Source organism: Protopterus annectens, chromosome 5.part0, assembly GCF_019279795.1.
Source record: "Protopterus annectens isolate FY-2018-M chromosome 5.part0, PAN1.0, whole genome shotgun sequence".
In the NCBI taxonomy this organism is placed as follows: Eukaryota; Metazoa; Chordata; order Ceratodontiformes; family Protopteridae; genus Protopterus; species Protopterus annectens.
In genome coordinates this window covers 58639544-58654543 of record NC_056735.1, presented here as the reverse complement: position 1 = coordinate 58654543, position 15000 = coordinate 58639544, and the positions used below count along the sequence as shown (strand labels likewise).

The window sequence follows — 15000 nt, the reverse complement described above, 5'->3', positions numbered from 1 at the left end:
TGCTTACAAATCAGAGACAAAAATCACAAATAATTGGATAAGGCACAAAAGTCACTGACAACGTTTAAGCATTTTATTTAAAAAGTTACTATAGCAACAGTTTTTGCATCAACATGTATTTGCTAAGCAGTAAGAAACATTAAGCTGAGAAATCACTCAGACAAGTTAGCGTAATGATTACGGTCTTTGCCTCTCAGGTACAAGGCTCGATTCTGACCTCCACCCAATGCCTACTTGGAGTTTGCATGTTCTCCCTGTATATCTGAGGGGTCCTTCCCACCTCTGAAAAAAAAAACATGCTGAAATTTTCCATATAAAATTCATCAATGAATGGAGCTGTGGCAGCTCTACAGTGGGAAGAATTGTATAGACCATCCATTTTGGGCATGACTGTGGTGCACAGTATTTTGAAGATAGGAGAACATGGATCATGGACTGCATGCTGTGGCAGGGCTAGCCACTTGATGGTGTAAAATATAGCTCTAGGTGTTTTGGTCATGCTGATTAATGTTGCCAACGGGCATGGGTATTTGCTAGTGATAAATGGATTGAGGACCCAGCCTTCTCCAACCTATACCAGGGACCCATGCTAATGGTGAGTGTGGTGTATGTGACCCTATTGGCCAGTGTGTGCTTGCTATAAAGCCCACCAGTCCTAGGTCAATAAGCTCCTGGCCAGCTGATGTTCAGTTGCCCAGCCTGGGTTACTTGGGATTGCTCTGTTGAACAAAAGATGGATTTAAAAGCAATCAACCCACTACACATGAACTAAGAATTGCAGCACTCAATATAAGTTCACTGACAGGATGGAGTTTGGAAGTGGTGACATGATGGGACAAAGGAGGCTGGACATCCTATGTATCCAAGACACAAGGTGGAAAGGCAGTGCAGCAAAGCTACTTGGCTTGGGATCCAGAATCTACTCCTCAGGAAGAGAACAGACTAAAAATGGTGGACTTTGGGTGAGAGAGAGAGGCTTCATAAGGCAATGAGGGATGTCATCAGAATTAGTGACAGACTCATCCCAATCATCCTCCAGCCTAATGTTAGGACAGTATTTATTCTCTCAGCCTATGCCCCAGAGCGGGGCTGTGATAGTGAAGAGAAAAGTGCATTCAGACAGCAGTTGCAGGACCTGCCAGATAAAGCAGGACAACATGAATTGGTGTTGGTAATGGGTGACTTGAATGCTCATATTGGGACAGACAGAAGAGGATATGAGGACTGTCTGGGTCCACATGGGTGGGGCAACAGGAATAAAGGAGAGGCTATTCTAGACTTCTGTCTGGAAAATGGCTTGATAGTAGCTGACACATGGCTCAGAAAGAGAGACAGTCACAAGATCACATACAGCAGTAGCCAACATGCAACTCTAGTAGACTTTCTCATAGTAAGGAAAAGGCACTGGGGTAGAATCTATATTTGCAAAGTCATCCCGTGTGAAGTGGTCAGCTCACAACATAAACCACTGGTTGCCAAAAAATTAGCCTCCAACAGTAGTCAGAGAAGGTACTAAGGTCAACAGAGACCAGGCTGATGACCAGGAAGTTGGATGGAGAGAAAGCAAAACAGTTCAAAGAATTACTCAGGGCTCTAGCATGCCAAGAAGAAGAGGAAATAGGTGGAGTTGAAGAAGAATAGCAGTGCCTCAAAACAGCCTGTGTTAGGACTGCAGAACTGATATGTAGCTGAGCCAGGTATGGAAATAAGGTACATAAGGCAAGCTGGTGGTAGAATGCAGAAGTCCAGATAGTCATCAAAAGAAAGGAGTGCAGGAAAAATTGGGAGATGGAAAAAAGCATTCTGACTGTGCAAGACATTGCAACTCCCCCAGCACTCAACTGTCCCTGCTTATGTCTCATATTTTTGCCCTGTCTCTTGAAAATGTTTTATTTTCTAGTAAATCACTGGAGATTACAGTAAGTCAGTCATTAAAGACAGGTGGTATAATTTCATACTTAGTGTTCAGAAAATATTTGTTGATGCAAATACTCTTGTTGTAAAGTAAGTTAGAATTATACTTAAGATTTTCCCTTGTTTTATTTCTCTGCCCCTCCCCCCCCAAACAATACGAAACACAACTATAATTACTGCCAGAAACTAAAAAAATGATTTGTTGGCTTGTTGTACATTTTGTATTGGAAAAAAACAAACACCTCAGTCACATGGGCACAGTTTCAACCTGGGCCTTGGACTATACCACTCATCATGTATTAATGTTCTACTTGAAGACCTGAGATAGAAGGGACAGTAGTAGAAAAAGGTTAACACCTTCAAGTATCTGACAGGGGTGGTTGAGAAGGGAAGTCTGAACGAAGAGGTCAAAGCTAGAATCAGAGGGTCTGCAGCTATCTGGCATAGAGTGTCAGGTATAGTGTGTAACAGAAGAATGACAGAGAAGGTGAAAATATAAGGTGTACAAGACAGTGGTATGACCAGTACTACTGTATGGTACAGAAACCTGGGCAACAAAGGTAGAGCAGTTGAGGAAACTAGAGGTGATGGAAATTAAGTTCCTGAGATAGGTGATAAAGAGGTTAAGAAAGTAGTTGCAGTAGCAAAGAACAGGGCATCAAAGGCACTTTTCCAGCTTCTGGTAAGTGAGTCAGTAGGTGGCACAAAAAACTATATCAGGTTGCAAGACAATGACAGAAAGACATAGAAGATAGTCAGACAACCTTCAAAAGGGATGCCAGCAACAACCTGCTCACCAGTCCCCAGGACATCAAAGGCAGATGGAGGAAGTACTTCCAGCAGCTTCTGAATAAAGAAAACCCCACCCCAAGAAGCTGAGCTATCCCTAGACACAGCCTACAATGAGAGAAGAGGAGGAGCCCACTCTAAAAGAAGTAAGAACAGCACTAAGAAAAATGAAATCAGCAGTTTCAGATGAGGTCACAGCAGATACAATAGAGATGCTGGATGAGATAGGTGAGGAATGGCTCCTGAGGGTGCTCATAGCAGTGTGGAGATAAAGACATATCCCAGATGACTGGAGAATAAGCATACTCATCCCGGTGTACAAGAACAAAGGGGGCATCCACAACGGTGGGCAGTTATCAGACTCCTGTCACATTGCATGAAAGTTTTGGAGAAGGTGATTGATAAAAAGATATGCAGAGTAGTTGAAAGTAAGATAGGAGGTGAGCAGTTCGGATTCAGATCAGCATGCAGTACAACTGACCCAATGTTTGCAGTGACACAGATAGATAGTTGAGAAGAAGATAGAGATGAGGAAAGAGTCTAACTGGGCATTCCTAGACTTGGAGAAAGCATATAACAGTCCCAAAAAATCTGATTTGGGCAGTTCTGCGGTGGTGTGAAGTCTCAGAAACATTGTTAGAATTCATGCAAGCTATATACGAGGACCCAATGACTCAAGTATGAGCAGTGCTTGGTCTCACAAAAGGGTTCCCAGTGGGAGTGCGTGTTCATCAGAGCTCAGCTCTGAGCCCACTGCTGTTCATACTGGTGATGGACTACATTAGCAAACAGGTCAGAGGGGACAGGTCAACAAAGTTGTTGTATACAGACAATGTGGCATTACAGACAGATGTTGAGCAAGAACTTCAGCAAAGGATAGGGGGAATGGAATGCAAAACTGAAGGCAAATGGAATTAAACTAAGTACAGATAAGACAGTGGTAATGGCAGCAAATGGGGGAAATCAGAAGAAGCTGAGAATTGAGATAGAATGGAAGATAGTGGAACAGGTAAACAGCTTCAAGTATCTGGGAGGAGTAGTTGAGGAGAAGGGTAGTCTGAATAAAGAGGTCAAAGCTAGAATCAGAGGGGCTGCAGCCAACTCGCATAGAGTGTCAGGTGTAGTATATGACCGAAGAATGACAAAGAAGCTGAAAAGTAAGGTGTACAAGACAGTGGTGCAACCAGTACTACTGTATGGTACAGAAAAAAACTGTGAAGTAAAGGCAGAGCAGTTGAAGAAATTAGAGGTGATGGAAATGAAGTGCCTGAGATGAGTGGTAGCATGCACATTATGGGACAGATGAAGAAATGAGGACATAAGTGCAGAAGCCAAAGTAGCTTCAATTACAGAAAAGATCAAAGACAACAGATTATAGGGGTTCAGGCACATGTGCAGAAAAGCAGAAGGCAATCTGGTAAAGAAATCTTGGGAAGCACAGGAAGAAGGCACAAGAAAACCAGGGTCTCCAGCAAAGATGTGGATGGATTGTGCAAGAGAAGATCTGCGACAGTCGGGCATGAATGTCGAAGAAGACAGGAGTGTGGCGTTCAGTCAGGAGAGATGGCAAAAGTTAACAAGACATTCTGACCCCATGTAGAAAATAGGAAAAAGGGGGTTGATAATGATGAAAAGGGGGGCATCAGTCAGAACAACAGGCCTCATCGCACTAATATACATTTTCTGAATAGTAATCAGCAAGACATTTTAATGTCTGACATTATTAACAGACTGTAACTGTTGATTTACCAGAAAAAAAGACTTTTTAGGGGAAACAACAGGCTTTAGATCAACATATGTTTTGGAGCTTTTCTCCCTGGGCCTCTACTGAAAATAGACTCCTACTCAGGCGGACTTTCCTAATAATCAAATGACAATAAATAAATGCAATAAATAAATAATAATCAGTGTGAAACTCAAATGTCTACCATTATTGCCTGACTGTAATACTTGTTGAGGTATCAGGAAAAAATATAATTTTAGAAGGAACAGGGTAGAAATATGAAGCAATACCAGCTCCTAGAAATGTGCTCACCATTTTTATCTAACTACCTGTCATGAGCTTAAAAAATAAATAATTTACCTGACATTATTGCAGGTTGCTCCTATGATTTTAACTCCACAGTACACTGACTGCTTAGCTTGTGTAGTTTTTCTACTATTTCCTGAATGAAGGCAAGGTGTAAAAAGCCTCCATTAATTGAATCAATTTTCAGAGCTCTTCTTAATCCTTGCATCACGCAGCAACATGTTGGAAGTTAATGTCTTCACCTATAGGGCACCCTTTGGCTAGGGATGCCTTTCTGATTTTATTTATTTATTTGTTTCCTCATTTCTAAAGAAACATAAAAAAATTAATAAGTAAAATTGGAAAGGACCCCATAGCCAAGGAGTGCTGTAGGTGGCTGCCTCATTCACCCATGCTTAAGGCCAATCTTTACTGCATGTCTCCTTAAAATAAAATTGGATGCCGAGATTTCATTTCCAACTTACAATGTATGCAACTGAATTGCAAACATTAATTTTGTAGAGAAGTATCCATACAGATTTGTGTTAGTTATGCTGAATAATATTCTGATGCCCAAATATGTTCAGTTAAAAATGGCAGATGTAAAATAATTTCCATTATCCTATAATATAGAACACTTTAGTCTGAATAGTCCATTGATTGGACAAGTCTTTGGATCTGATAAGTCGCTTTTACTTTCAAGGATAGAAATGACTTTTGTCTTTGTTTATTCTACCTTGTCCTTCTAGACAAAATTAGATTTTTTCTAAAATGTATATTTCCTGTTGTTACTTTCCTTACCCTTCATATTGATTTTTTTTAGGGCATTTGCAAACACAAATGGCCAGAAGTCCAAATGTCAATGCTAGCACAGTTCTCATGTTAAAATGTTTATAACCAATTTCATAAAATTTTCTTAAACCAAAACACATGAAAAGAAAAACTCTTGGTTGAACGTGAAGAATCCAAGTTCAGTTTCTTATTCCCAACAAACCACAATCCTTAAAGAGTTGCTTGCATGCAGATCATGATTTGAAATTATCCGTTTGATCTGAAGTGCCAAGTCATGTCACTCAAATATTAACAAAAATTCACTGAAATACTACAACATGATGAATAGAAAAGTATAGCTTACCTCCAATTTGTTCAGCTTCCTCTAGCCACTTTGCAAGTATTGATTTCAGTTTACAGGCATTTTTAAAACTAAGCTGTAAGTTTTCAAAGCGACAAATGGTCGTCTGACTGAATTCAGAACCGTGGACAGCAGCAAGTGCTTCTCCAACATTAGTTTGTGTATAACCTAGAAGGAAAAGAAACTAGATGCAGAAAAACACTTCAGATGTACAAAGAGCTTTTTTATGTAACTCATTAATACCGTCTCAGATACTGAGCTAGATGTATATGTAGACATAGCTCTATCTATCCATCTATCAAATCTGTCTAGTTATACAGCTATCTATGATCTACTTATTCATTCCTCCTATCCATCTGATCATCTATCCAAGTTATACTGAGGGAAGGGCAACTTGGTAGTAGGGCATTAAGAGGCAGATAGTGAGAGTTAGAAGAGGCAGACTGATATGAATTTAGTGAAAATAATGTATGAAAAGTTAACCAGCATTGCTCTAATGGCTATTACAAATCCTAGGGTGTATTTTCTTGGTATGTGTGTGTATCTGCATGCACAAACACACGCACACCTACACCTACACACACACACACACACACACACACACACACACACACACACACACACACACACACACACACACACACACACACACACACACACACACACACACACACACACACACACATACACACAGGAAACAAAAAATTAGTTTATAACTTCAACTTTAAATGTCTTAAAAAGTGCACAAGTGAAAGTTGGTGCGGCTTGCAGAGCACCTACCATTTTCGGAAGATGGTGACTTTTACACATTCCTTCATTTAATGTAAGTTTATTCACTGCTAATTTTCATTTTCCAAGAATAACAATAGTAAAGTGCAGAACAGAAAAGTGATACTCTTTTGTATTTATAATTCATTCATTCTAGTAAAGTTTATCATTCCTTTGTGATTAATCCAGTCAGATACCACATTAATGTTCTAAATAATACTCTTTACATGACATTTTTTTTCAGAGCGCCGCTTTTACTGAGAACACGGAATAATGAACATCCAGAAACATGAATATGAGATGGATGGCAATGTACAAATGAAATGACATTTGGTCTAGTTGCCAAAATAACATGTCTTTATCATAATGAAATTTACTGCTCCCCTGTATAGAAAGTGAAATCCAGTGGTCATAGCATTATTCTGCATAAAACTAAAAAAAAAAAAAACCAACAAAAGATAAAAAGGTCATGCAAACCTTTTAGTAAAAACAAATAGATGGACCCACCCTAGCTAGAGTCTTCAATATCTAATACCTTATACCTCCTTTAGTGCAAGACAATGGGATATAAGCAAATGATTCCTTAAGGACGCACCACTGTTTTGGCTACATGGCTTCTGAATGCCCATATGACATTTTTACTTTTTAAGTCTTCACTGTGCATTCAGGCAAATAAAGCCAAATCCCACTAGCTGTAGATATGCCATAGTTCACCCTTCTTCTGAGTTTGTCAGTACAACATAATGGATTGTTTTGCCAGACTTTTAAATGCTTATGGATATCAGACTTGGATTTAAACCATGTATTTTGAAAGTTTGTCAGTTGTTTTTGCTATCTAAACTGAACAGTAAATCTGCCATGCCTCCTTAGTTGTGTTAATAGCTTGTAGGCCTTGATCTTTGCCAGTGCTATGTACATACTTTGTTACTTCCACAAATTAGATGGAGAGCTTTACTATGCATAGTTTTGTGTTTTGCTAATCATGTCAGTAAGAACTTTATCAACAAGTGCTCTAATGAGCAAAGCTTATCTTTTTTTTTGTTTGGGAAAACGGTCTTGGCTCAGCTGACAGTGAGTATTATGCTAAATTAAATAAAAAGATCCTTAAAAGGAGAGTTAACTATCAGTAAGATTTTTAGACCATCTGTTTTGTCAGGTTTTGAATGCCCTTAATTTAATCAGAAATCTACATCTGAGAGTTAACATTTACAGAAATAAATCGTAAGAAAAAGAAAGATTTTAGGGAGTCATCCTCTCATTAAATTAAAAGAATTAGTAAGCACTCTTAACCAATACTGGAAGTGTTGAATGGGCATTTCAGGGAAGAAGGATGTAGGGATATGGATCTAGTGTTTTAGGCTACAATGCCTTTACTCTCAATGCCAGTTATGGGTACATGGAATCTCTTTTTTTGTTTTTTTGTTTTTTTTTACCAAAGGGCTTCTTGTATACATTTCCTCCTACTTCTGTGATTCTAAAGCTGTTGCTAAATGTTAGAATGCAAAAATAATAACAAATCTCATCATACCTGTGTTTTGGCAACCCTTCTAACACAAATACTGATTACTTAACAAATAGCTCTCTCTTTCTTCACAAGTTTTTAACCAAATTAGACAATGCAATCCTGAATCCAACCATCAGGTCAAAACCTAGCAGCCATCCTTTCCCTAGAAAGAAGTTGCCTATCCAAAAGGCAGCTACAAGACCTACTACCAGAAAATCACATCTATCTACCTGGCCAGATTTCTTTGCGGTGCAAAAGTAAATTCAGAATGAGCATTGTTTCCTTAGATCTCGCAATATCTTAGTATCATGTATAATCCTAGTTTGGCTGATTTGTCTTACTCCTCCATTTAAAATTAATTTCTGTAGTCATTTCTAACTGCATATCCATATAGCCGTATACTTTTCTTAAGGAAGGGATTGAGTTTGAGAAGAATTGTTTCTTTTATACTTAAAATTTTTTTTCTGAACTAAATTTGAATGACTCCATACAACTACCTGTTATTTTATAAGCATGAAATGAGAGTAAAAGAATTTTACATACAGTGATGTGTGGAGAAAATACATATACTACAGAGGGAAGAATGGCACCCATGCAAATGGAGAATAGTTGCATGACCACCGAATAATTCACCAATGCACTGTACCAGCATGTACACAAATGCATGGATCTTGCCATACCCAATAGAACCAAGACGCTCTCCTCCAAAAAAAGGAAGCCAATCTGTTGGTCCACTGCCATAAACAAACTCTACAACAGGAGGAGGAAACTGATGCAGAATAAGGTGAAGTCCCAAGACTGGAAAAACTCCCTTATCAGCCTCCACAAAAAGTTGAGATCCCTCATCAAATCCTCTAAAGCTAGATATGAAAACAGAATTGCAGCAAATAGTAAAGATGACCACAAGGCCTTCTATAGTTATGTAAAGAATCTCCGCGGCAATACCCAGATTTGCTCTGAGCTACTGCACAATGGTACCTCCTATACTGAGCCAACAGATATTGTCAATATACTGGCCGGTGGATTTAGTGCCAACTTTACCCCCCCAAAGGACCAATCATAATACCAGTAATTTGCCAGTCACCTAGTATCACTGCTGCACAGGTTAAAACAGCACTGTCCAAGGCCAAGAATACAGCTTCTATGGGACCCGACAATATCCCTGGGTGTGTTTTACATGAACTATAGAGTGAACTGGCACCTCACCTGTGTGCCCTGTTCAATCACAGCCTCACCTCAGGCTTTGTCCCTACCAAATGGCACACTGCTACAGTAATCCCTCTCCACAAAGGAGGAGTGACTACAGACACTGGAAACTATCTCTCCATTAGCCTGACAAGTCTGTAAAGCCATGGAACACATCATCATGGACCTAATAAACAAGGATATAGGGAATCTCCAAACTATGGATCTTACACAGTTTGGTTTTGTGAAGGGTGGATCATGCCTGCTCAACTTGGTCGACTTCTTTGAGTCAGTCACCACAGCTGTGGATGAAGGCTAGGTGGTACATGCAGCCTACTTTGATCTGGCCAAGGCCTTTGATACCATTCCTCACTCAGGAATCATAGAAAAACTCACTAACCTAAGCATCAACCCCTATATCACTAGATGGGTTGCAAACTGGCTCATAGATAGAACCCACAGTGTGAAAGTAGCTGACTCAAAGTCAGACTGCTGACCAGTTATGAGTGGAGTCCCACAGGGATTGGTCCTGGGTCCTTTCCTCTTCCTTCAGAAGTCTAGGCCAACATAAAGGGAATCTGGCTGACTAAGTTTTCAGATGATTGTTGGAAGCCATTATTAACTCCCAAAGTGATGTTGACATCCTACATAAAGGCCTCACTGAGACCAACGACTGGTGTCAGAACCATGGCCTTAAGCTCAATGCCAAAAAATGCATCGTCATCCGCTTTGGGAAAAACCCATTTCCCATGAATTACCACATCAATGATAGTTCACTAAAAACAGAAGGCGTTAATAAGAAATCTGGAAACACAGGTTGACAGCAACCTCTGTTTTGACCACCACATTGCCACTGTGGTCAGAAAGACCTATGTGGCACATCTCATTATTAAGGGTTTTGCATCCAGGAAGAAAGAGGTCATTGTCTCCCTCTACTCTTCCCTCATTAGGCCAATCATCGAGTACAATGCCCCATTTGGCATGTACCTTACTAGACACCTGCAACAACTGGAGAGGCCGCAAAAGTACCTCACAAAGAGGATCCTAGGCCTTAAACACTTGTCCTATATGGACAGACTCAAAAAAACCCAACTATTCTCTGTCTCATATTGCCTACTTAGAGGAGATCTCTGTTTGACTTACAAAGCCATGTCTGACGCAGCTCTGTTAGAAATAATACAGCTAAAGAAATCCCAGTCCCTCTGCACCACATGCTCCAGAGACCTAAACCTCATTACCACAATCAACAAAACGTGATGGAAGGACAGGTTCATAACCCAGAGACTGCCCATGCTATGGAATAGACTTCCCATACATGTTAAACAGAGCACCTCACTGGCCCTCTTGAAAAAAAATCTTGATGAGTGGATGGGAAATAGAAAATTCACCCCGGAGATCACTCCAGTGGCCCTACTCAACAGAGGCACTGGGAACTAAGGTCGGGTGGCACGATGCCAGGGTAACCTATGGGCTAGGTATGTAAAGCCTCCAGGGCCATTAGCCTAGTACACACCTATGAACCTATGAATTAAAAATAAACCTGAATATAATTTTATTTATTTGCTTGAATGTTGATGCTATTATGTTAATAACAAAGAAAATGTTTCTGAGAAATATAATCCTTTTAATTAATAAAATGTTGTCACACATACTGAAGTTTAATTCTGGCCATCTTTCTGGAAATTTCTCAATGTTTTACCACAATTTATAAGATACTGAGGACCACAAGTGAATTAAAATCATTAGTATTTATGACCCCATTTATTTAAGGCTTATTTATAAAAGTAATATACTATCTATGTCTTCATGTACTCCAAATTTAGATTTATGACCTAGAAGTCATAGTACAGATTTATACACATTCTGTTTATTTCTGGTAGTGATTATATATTTATCTCTCTCTCTCTCTCTCTCTCTCTCTCTATATATATATATATATATATATATATATATTTATGGTTCCCATTCAGAATATTGACTTACCAGAACGTCGACCCGCATAACAGCTAGATGACAACAGCGAATGCTTAAAACAGCGAACTCCTGGAATGGTGAATTTTACCTCCGGGAAACTAATCAATTGCCCAGTACTGACAAACAGTGCCCTGTAGTGCAATCTTGGGTATGGTATATTTAGGTAGGAAGTTTGGGGGGGGGTGAAGCCCCACACTCTGGTGGGTGTTATTTATCTATTATTTTGTTTTTTCCACTCCAGTGGATTTAATTTATGTATTATGTTGTGTTGTTTTTGTCAGTGGTGGGCAAGTGGTTAGTTAAGAGTATAATGCTTCATCCTCCATACCCCCTACCTAAATATACCAACTCCAAGATCACTTTTCAGTGGAGAAAAGGGCAAAGCTTGCTATGATAGCCAAGTGGTTAGTTTCCCGCAGGTGAAATTCGCTCTTCTGGGAGTTAGCTGTGTTAAGCATTCGCTGCTGTCATCTTGCTGTTATACAAGTTGACGTTCTGGTAAGTCAACTTTCTAAATGGGAAGAATATATATATATATATATATATATATATATATATATTATATATATATATATATATATATATATATATATATATATATATAGGTTCAACGTTTCATAGGTAGGTACTAGGCTATTGGCCCTAGGGCCTATACAAGCCTAGCCAAAAATGTACCCTGGCTTTCGCCACCCAAGAAAATTATTTTCCTGTGCCCCTGTCAAGCAGAACCACAGAAGTGATCCCCGGGGTGAATTTCCTAGTACCCATCCGATCATCAAGATTTTTCTTGAAGAGTGCTAATGAGGAGCTCTGTTTGACATAGATAGGTAGTTTGTTCCAGAGTGTGGGAAGTCTCTGGGACAGGAATCTATCCCTCCAGCATGTTCTGTTTATTGTGGTGACAAGGTTTAGGTCCCTAGAGCATGTAGCTCGGAGGGATTGGGATTTCTTTAAGTGGAGCATGTCCAACAGCTCTGGGTTTGACATAGCTTTGTATGTTAGGCAGAGATTGCCTCTGAGTAGGTGATATGCGATGGAGTAAAGCTGGAGTTTTTTGAGATGGTCTGCGTAAGGCATCTGTTTGAGGCCAGTAATCCTCTTTGTGAGGTATTTTTGCGGCCTTTCCAGTTGTTGTAGATGTCTTGTGAGGTACATACCAAAAGGGGCATTGTACTCTATAATGGGTCTAATGAGTGATGAGTAGAGGGGAACAATGACCTCTTTTTTTCTGGATGAGAAACTTTTTGTGATGAAGTGTGCCACGTAGAAGGATTTCCTGACCACTTTGGCAATGTGATTATCAAAGGAGAGACTACTGTCAACCTGTGTCCCAAGGTCTCTTATCACACTTTCCTTGTTAAGTAGACTACTGCCTATGTGGTAGTTCATGGGTACAGAATTTTTACCAAAGGTGATGACAATGCACTTTTTGGCATTGTGCATGAGACCATGTCTTTGACACCAGGCATCTGTCTCAGTGAGGCCCTTTAGTAGGATGTCCACATCGTTAGGAGTTTCAATTATGACTCCTAGTTTGCAGTCATCTGTGAATTTAGTTAGCCAAAGACCTAACTAACAGGAGAGGACTCAGGACTGAACCCTGTGGTACTCCACTTGTCACTGGTCTGAAGTCTGATTTGGAGTTTGCTACTTTCACAGTGTGGGTTCTTTCAGTAAGCCAGTTGGCAACCCATCTTGTGACATAGGGATTTATACCTAGTTTAGTGAGTTTATCTATATTTCCATAGTGGGGGATGGTGTTGAACGCCTTGGCGAGATCTAGATAGGCTGTGTGAACCACCTTACCCTCATCTATGGCTTTGGTGACTACTTCAAAGAAGTCTATCAGGTTTAGGAGACATGATCTGCCTTTTACAAACCCAAACTGTGTGGGGTCCAGGGTTTGGAGATCTCCAATGTCTTTGTTTATGAGATCCATGATGATACATTCCATGGCCTTGCAGACGAGGATCGTCAGTCTAATGGGGCCGTAGTTCCCGGGGTCTGTTGTGGGCCCCCCCTTTGTGGAGTGGAATAACTGTCACGGTGCGCCATTCAATGGGCACAAAGCCTGAGGTGAGGCTATGATTGAGCATAGTACTTAGGTGGGGTGCCAGTTCATTCTGTAGTTCATGTAGAAGGCAGCCTGGGATGTTGTCAGGACCCATGGATGCTGTGTTCTTGGCTTTGGAGAGTGAAGTTTTACCTGTGCAGCCGTGATTACAGGAACTTTGCATTCTTCTGGTATAAAGATGGACCCTTTAGGGGGTGAGAGGGGGGTAAACTTAGCACTGAACCTATCTGCCAGGATGTTGGCAATATCAGTTGGTTCTGAATATTTAGTGTCATTGTGCTGTAACTCAGAGCAGATCTGAGTGTTGCCACTGAGATTTTTGACATCGCTATAGAATGCTTTGTGGTTGTCTTTAGAATCAGTGGCAATTTTGTTTTCATAACTAGCTTTGGAGGATTTTATGAGGGATCTCAGCTTCTTACTGAGGCTGACCAGGGAGTTCCTCCAATCGTGGGATTTTACTCTTTTTTGCAACAGTTTCTTTCTTCTGTTGTAGAGTTTGTTTATGGCAGAAGACCACCAGATTGGCTTCCTTTTTTTGGAGGATAGCATCTTGGTTCTGTTAAAGCTAGCACGATCCATGCCCTCATGTAAGTGCTTATAAAGTGCATTTGTGTAGGATTCAGCAGTTGTACCTCTATTGTCCATCTACATGGGTGCCATGAAGTTTGCCACGTCTGTCTTAAGAAGTGTGAAGTTGGCTTTGGAGAAATTTTTTATGGTTGTTTTCCTAATTGGGGGTGGGAGCAGGATGTGGATGTCTAGGGTGATTAGCTTGTGGTCAGATCTGACCAACGAGGAGCTGACCTCTGGTGTGGAACACTGGTCACCCATGTTGGTGATGACCAGGTCTAGGAAATTGCTGCCTCTGGTGGGGGTGTGGATAAGTTGATCCAAAGCATTAGAATTAATGATTTCCAGAAAACGTTGAGCAAAAGAGTTGGTACACGAGTAGTTTTCCCAGTTAATGGTAGAGTAGTTGAAATCACCCATTATTAGAGTGTTGGGTTGTACCTTAATATTTTCCAGTGTATCAAGAAAAGAGGAGTGGGAATCCTGGGGCATGGTGGGGGGGTCTGTAGCAAGCTACAATCTGGATTGTGGTTTTGCCCAGAGTTAGTTGAACTTGGATAATCTCGGATGCATTATGCTAAGCAACTAGCTTGGAGGTGTGGATATCCTTAATGAATATGGACACGCCTCCACCTTTAGTGTTTTGGTCCGGGTTTGGTGGCCGAAAGGTGTGGCATGAATTACAGCCTGGTAATGCAGGGGTGCTCTCTGGAGCTTTGAACTAGGTCTCTGTCACTGCACAGATGTCAATGTTCTCCATTTTAAGGAGTGCCTCGAGTGAGTGCATTTTGAGGTTTAGACTTCTAGCACTGAGTAGCATTACCCTCAGATTTTGCTTGCTTGTGCCTGTCACGGTGGTGAATTTGTCATTTGAACCTTGCCTAAAAAAGGCACTATAGGGGTGGCAAGAGCCTTTGCCAGTATCCGGAATCCCAAGGGCGTCAGGTGCAGGCCATCTCTGGCAAAGCAGCGTGGTCTGTCGATCATGTCACCCCAGGCAGACAGATACTGGATTCCCTTAGAATGACACCAGAAGCTTAGCCAATTGTTAAAGTCAATCATTTTGTCCTTGTACTGTG

The 15000-nt window shown here is 40.6% G+C and overlaps 1 protein-coding gene and 1 long non-coding RNA gene across 3 annotated transcripts in view; one reads left to right on the top strand and one right to left on the bottom strand.

Moving 5' to 3' along the window:
* Positions 1–15000, bottom strand: part of POU1F1 (POU class 1 homeobox 1) — a 498670-nt gene that overhangs the window by 205667 nt on the left and 278003 nt on the right. For both annotated transcript variants that reach the window (XM_044072131.1, XM_044072132.1), the window contains exon 5: positions 5847–6011. In XM_044072131.1, coding sequence (XP_043928066.1) covers positions 5847–6011 — 165 coding nt within the window. The remainder of the gene's footprint in view (positions 1–5846; positions 6012–15000) is intronic.
* The window catches only part of LOC122802488, a 391877-nt gene that overhangs the window by 108566 nt on the left and 268311 nt on the right, over positions 1–15000 (top strand). The window lies entirely within an intron of this gene.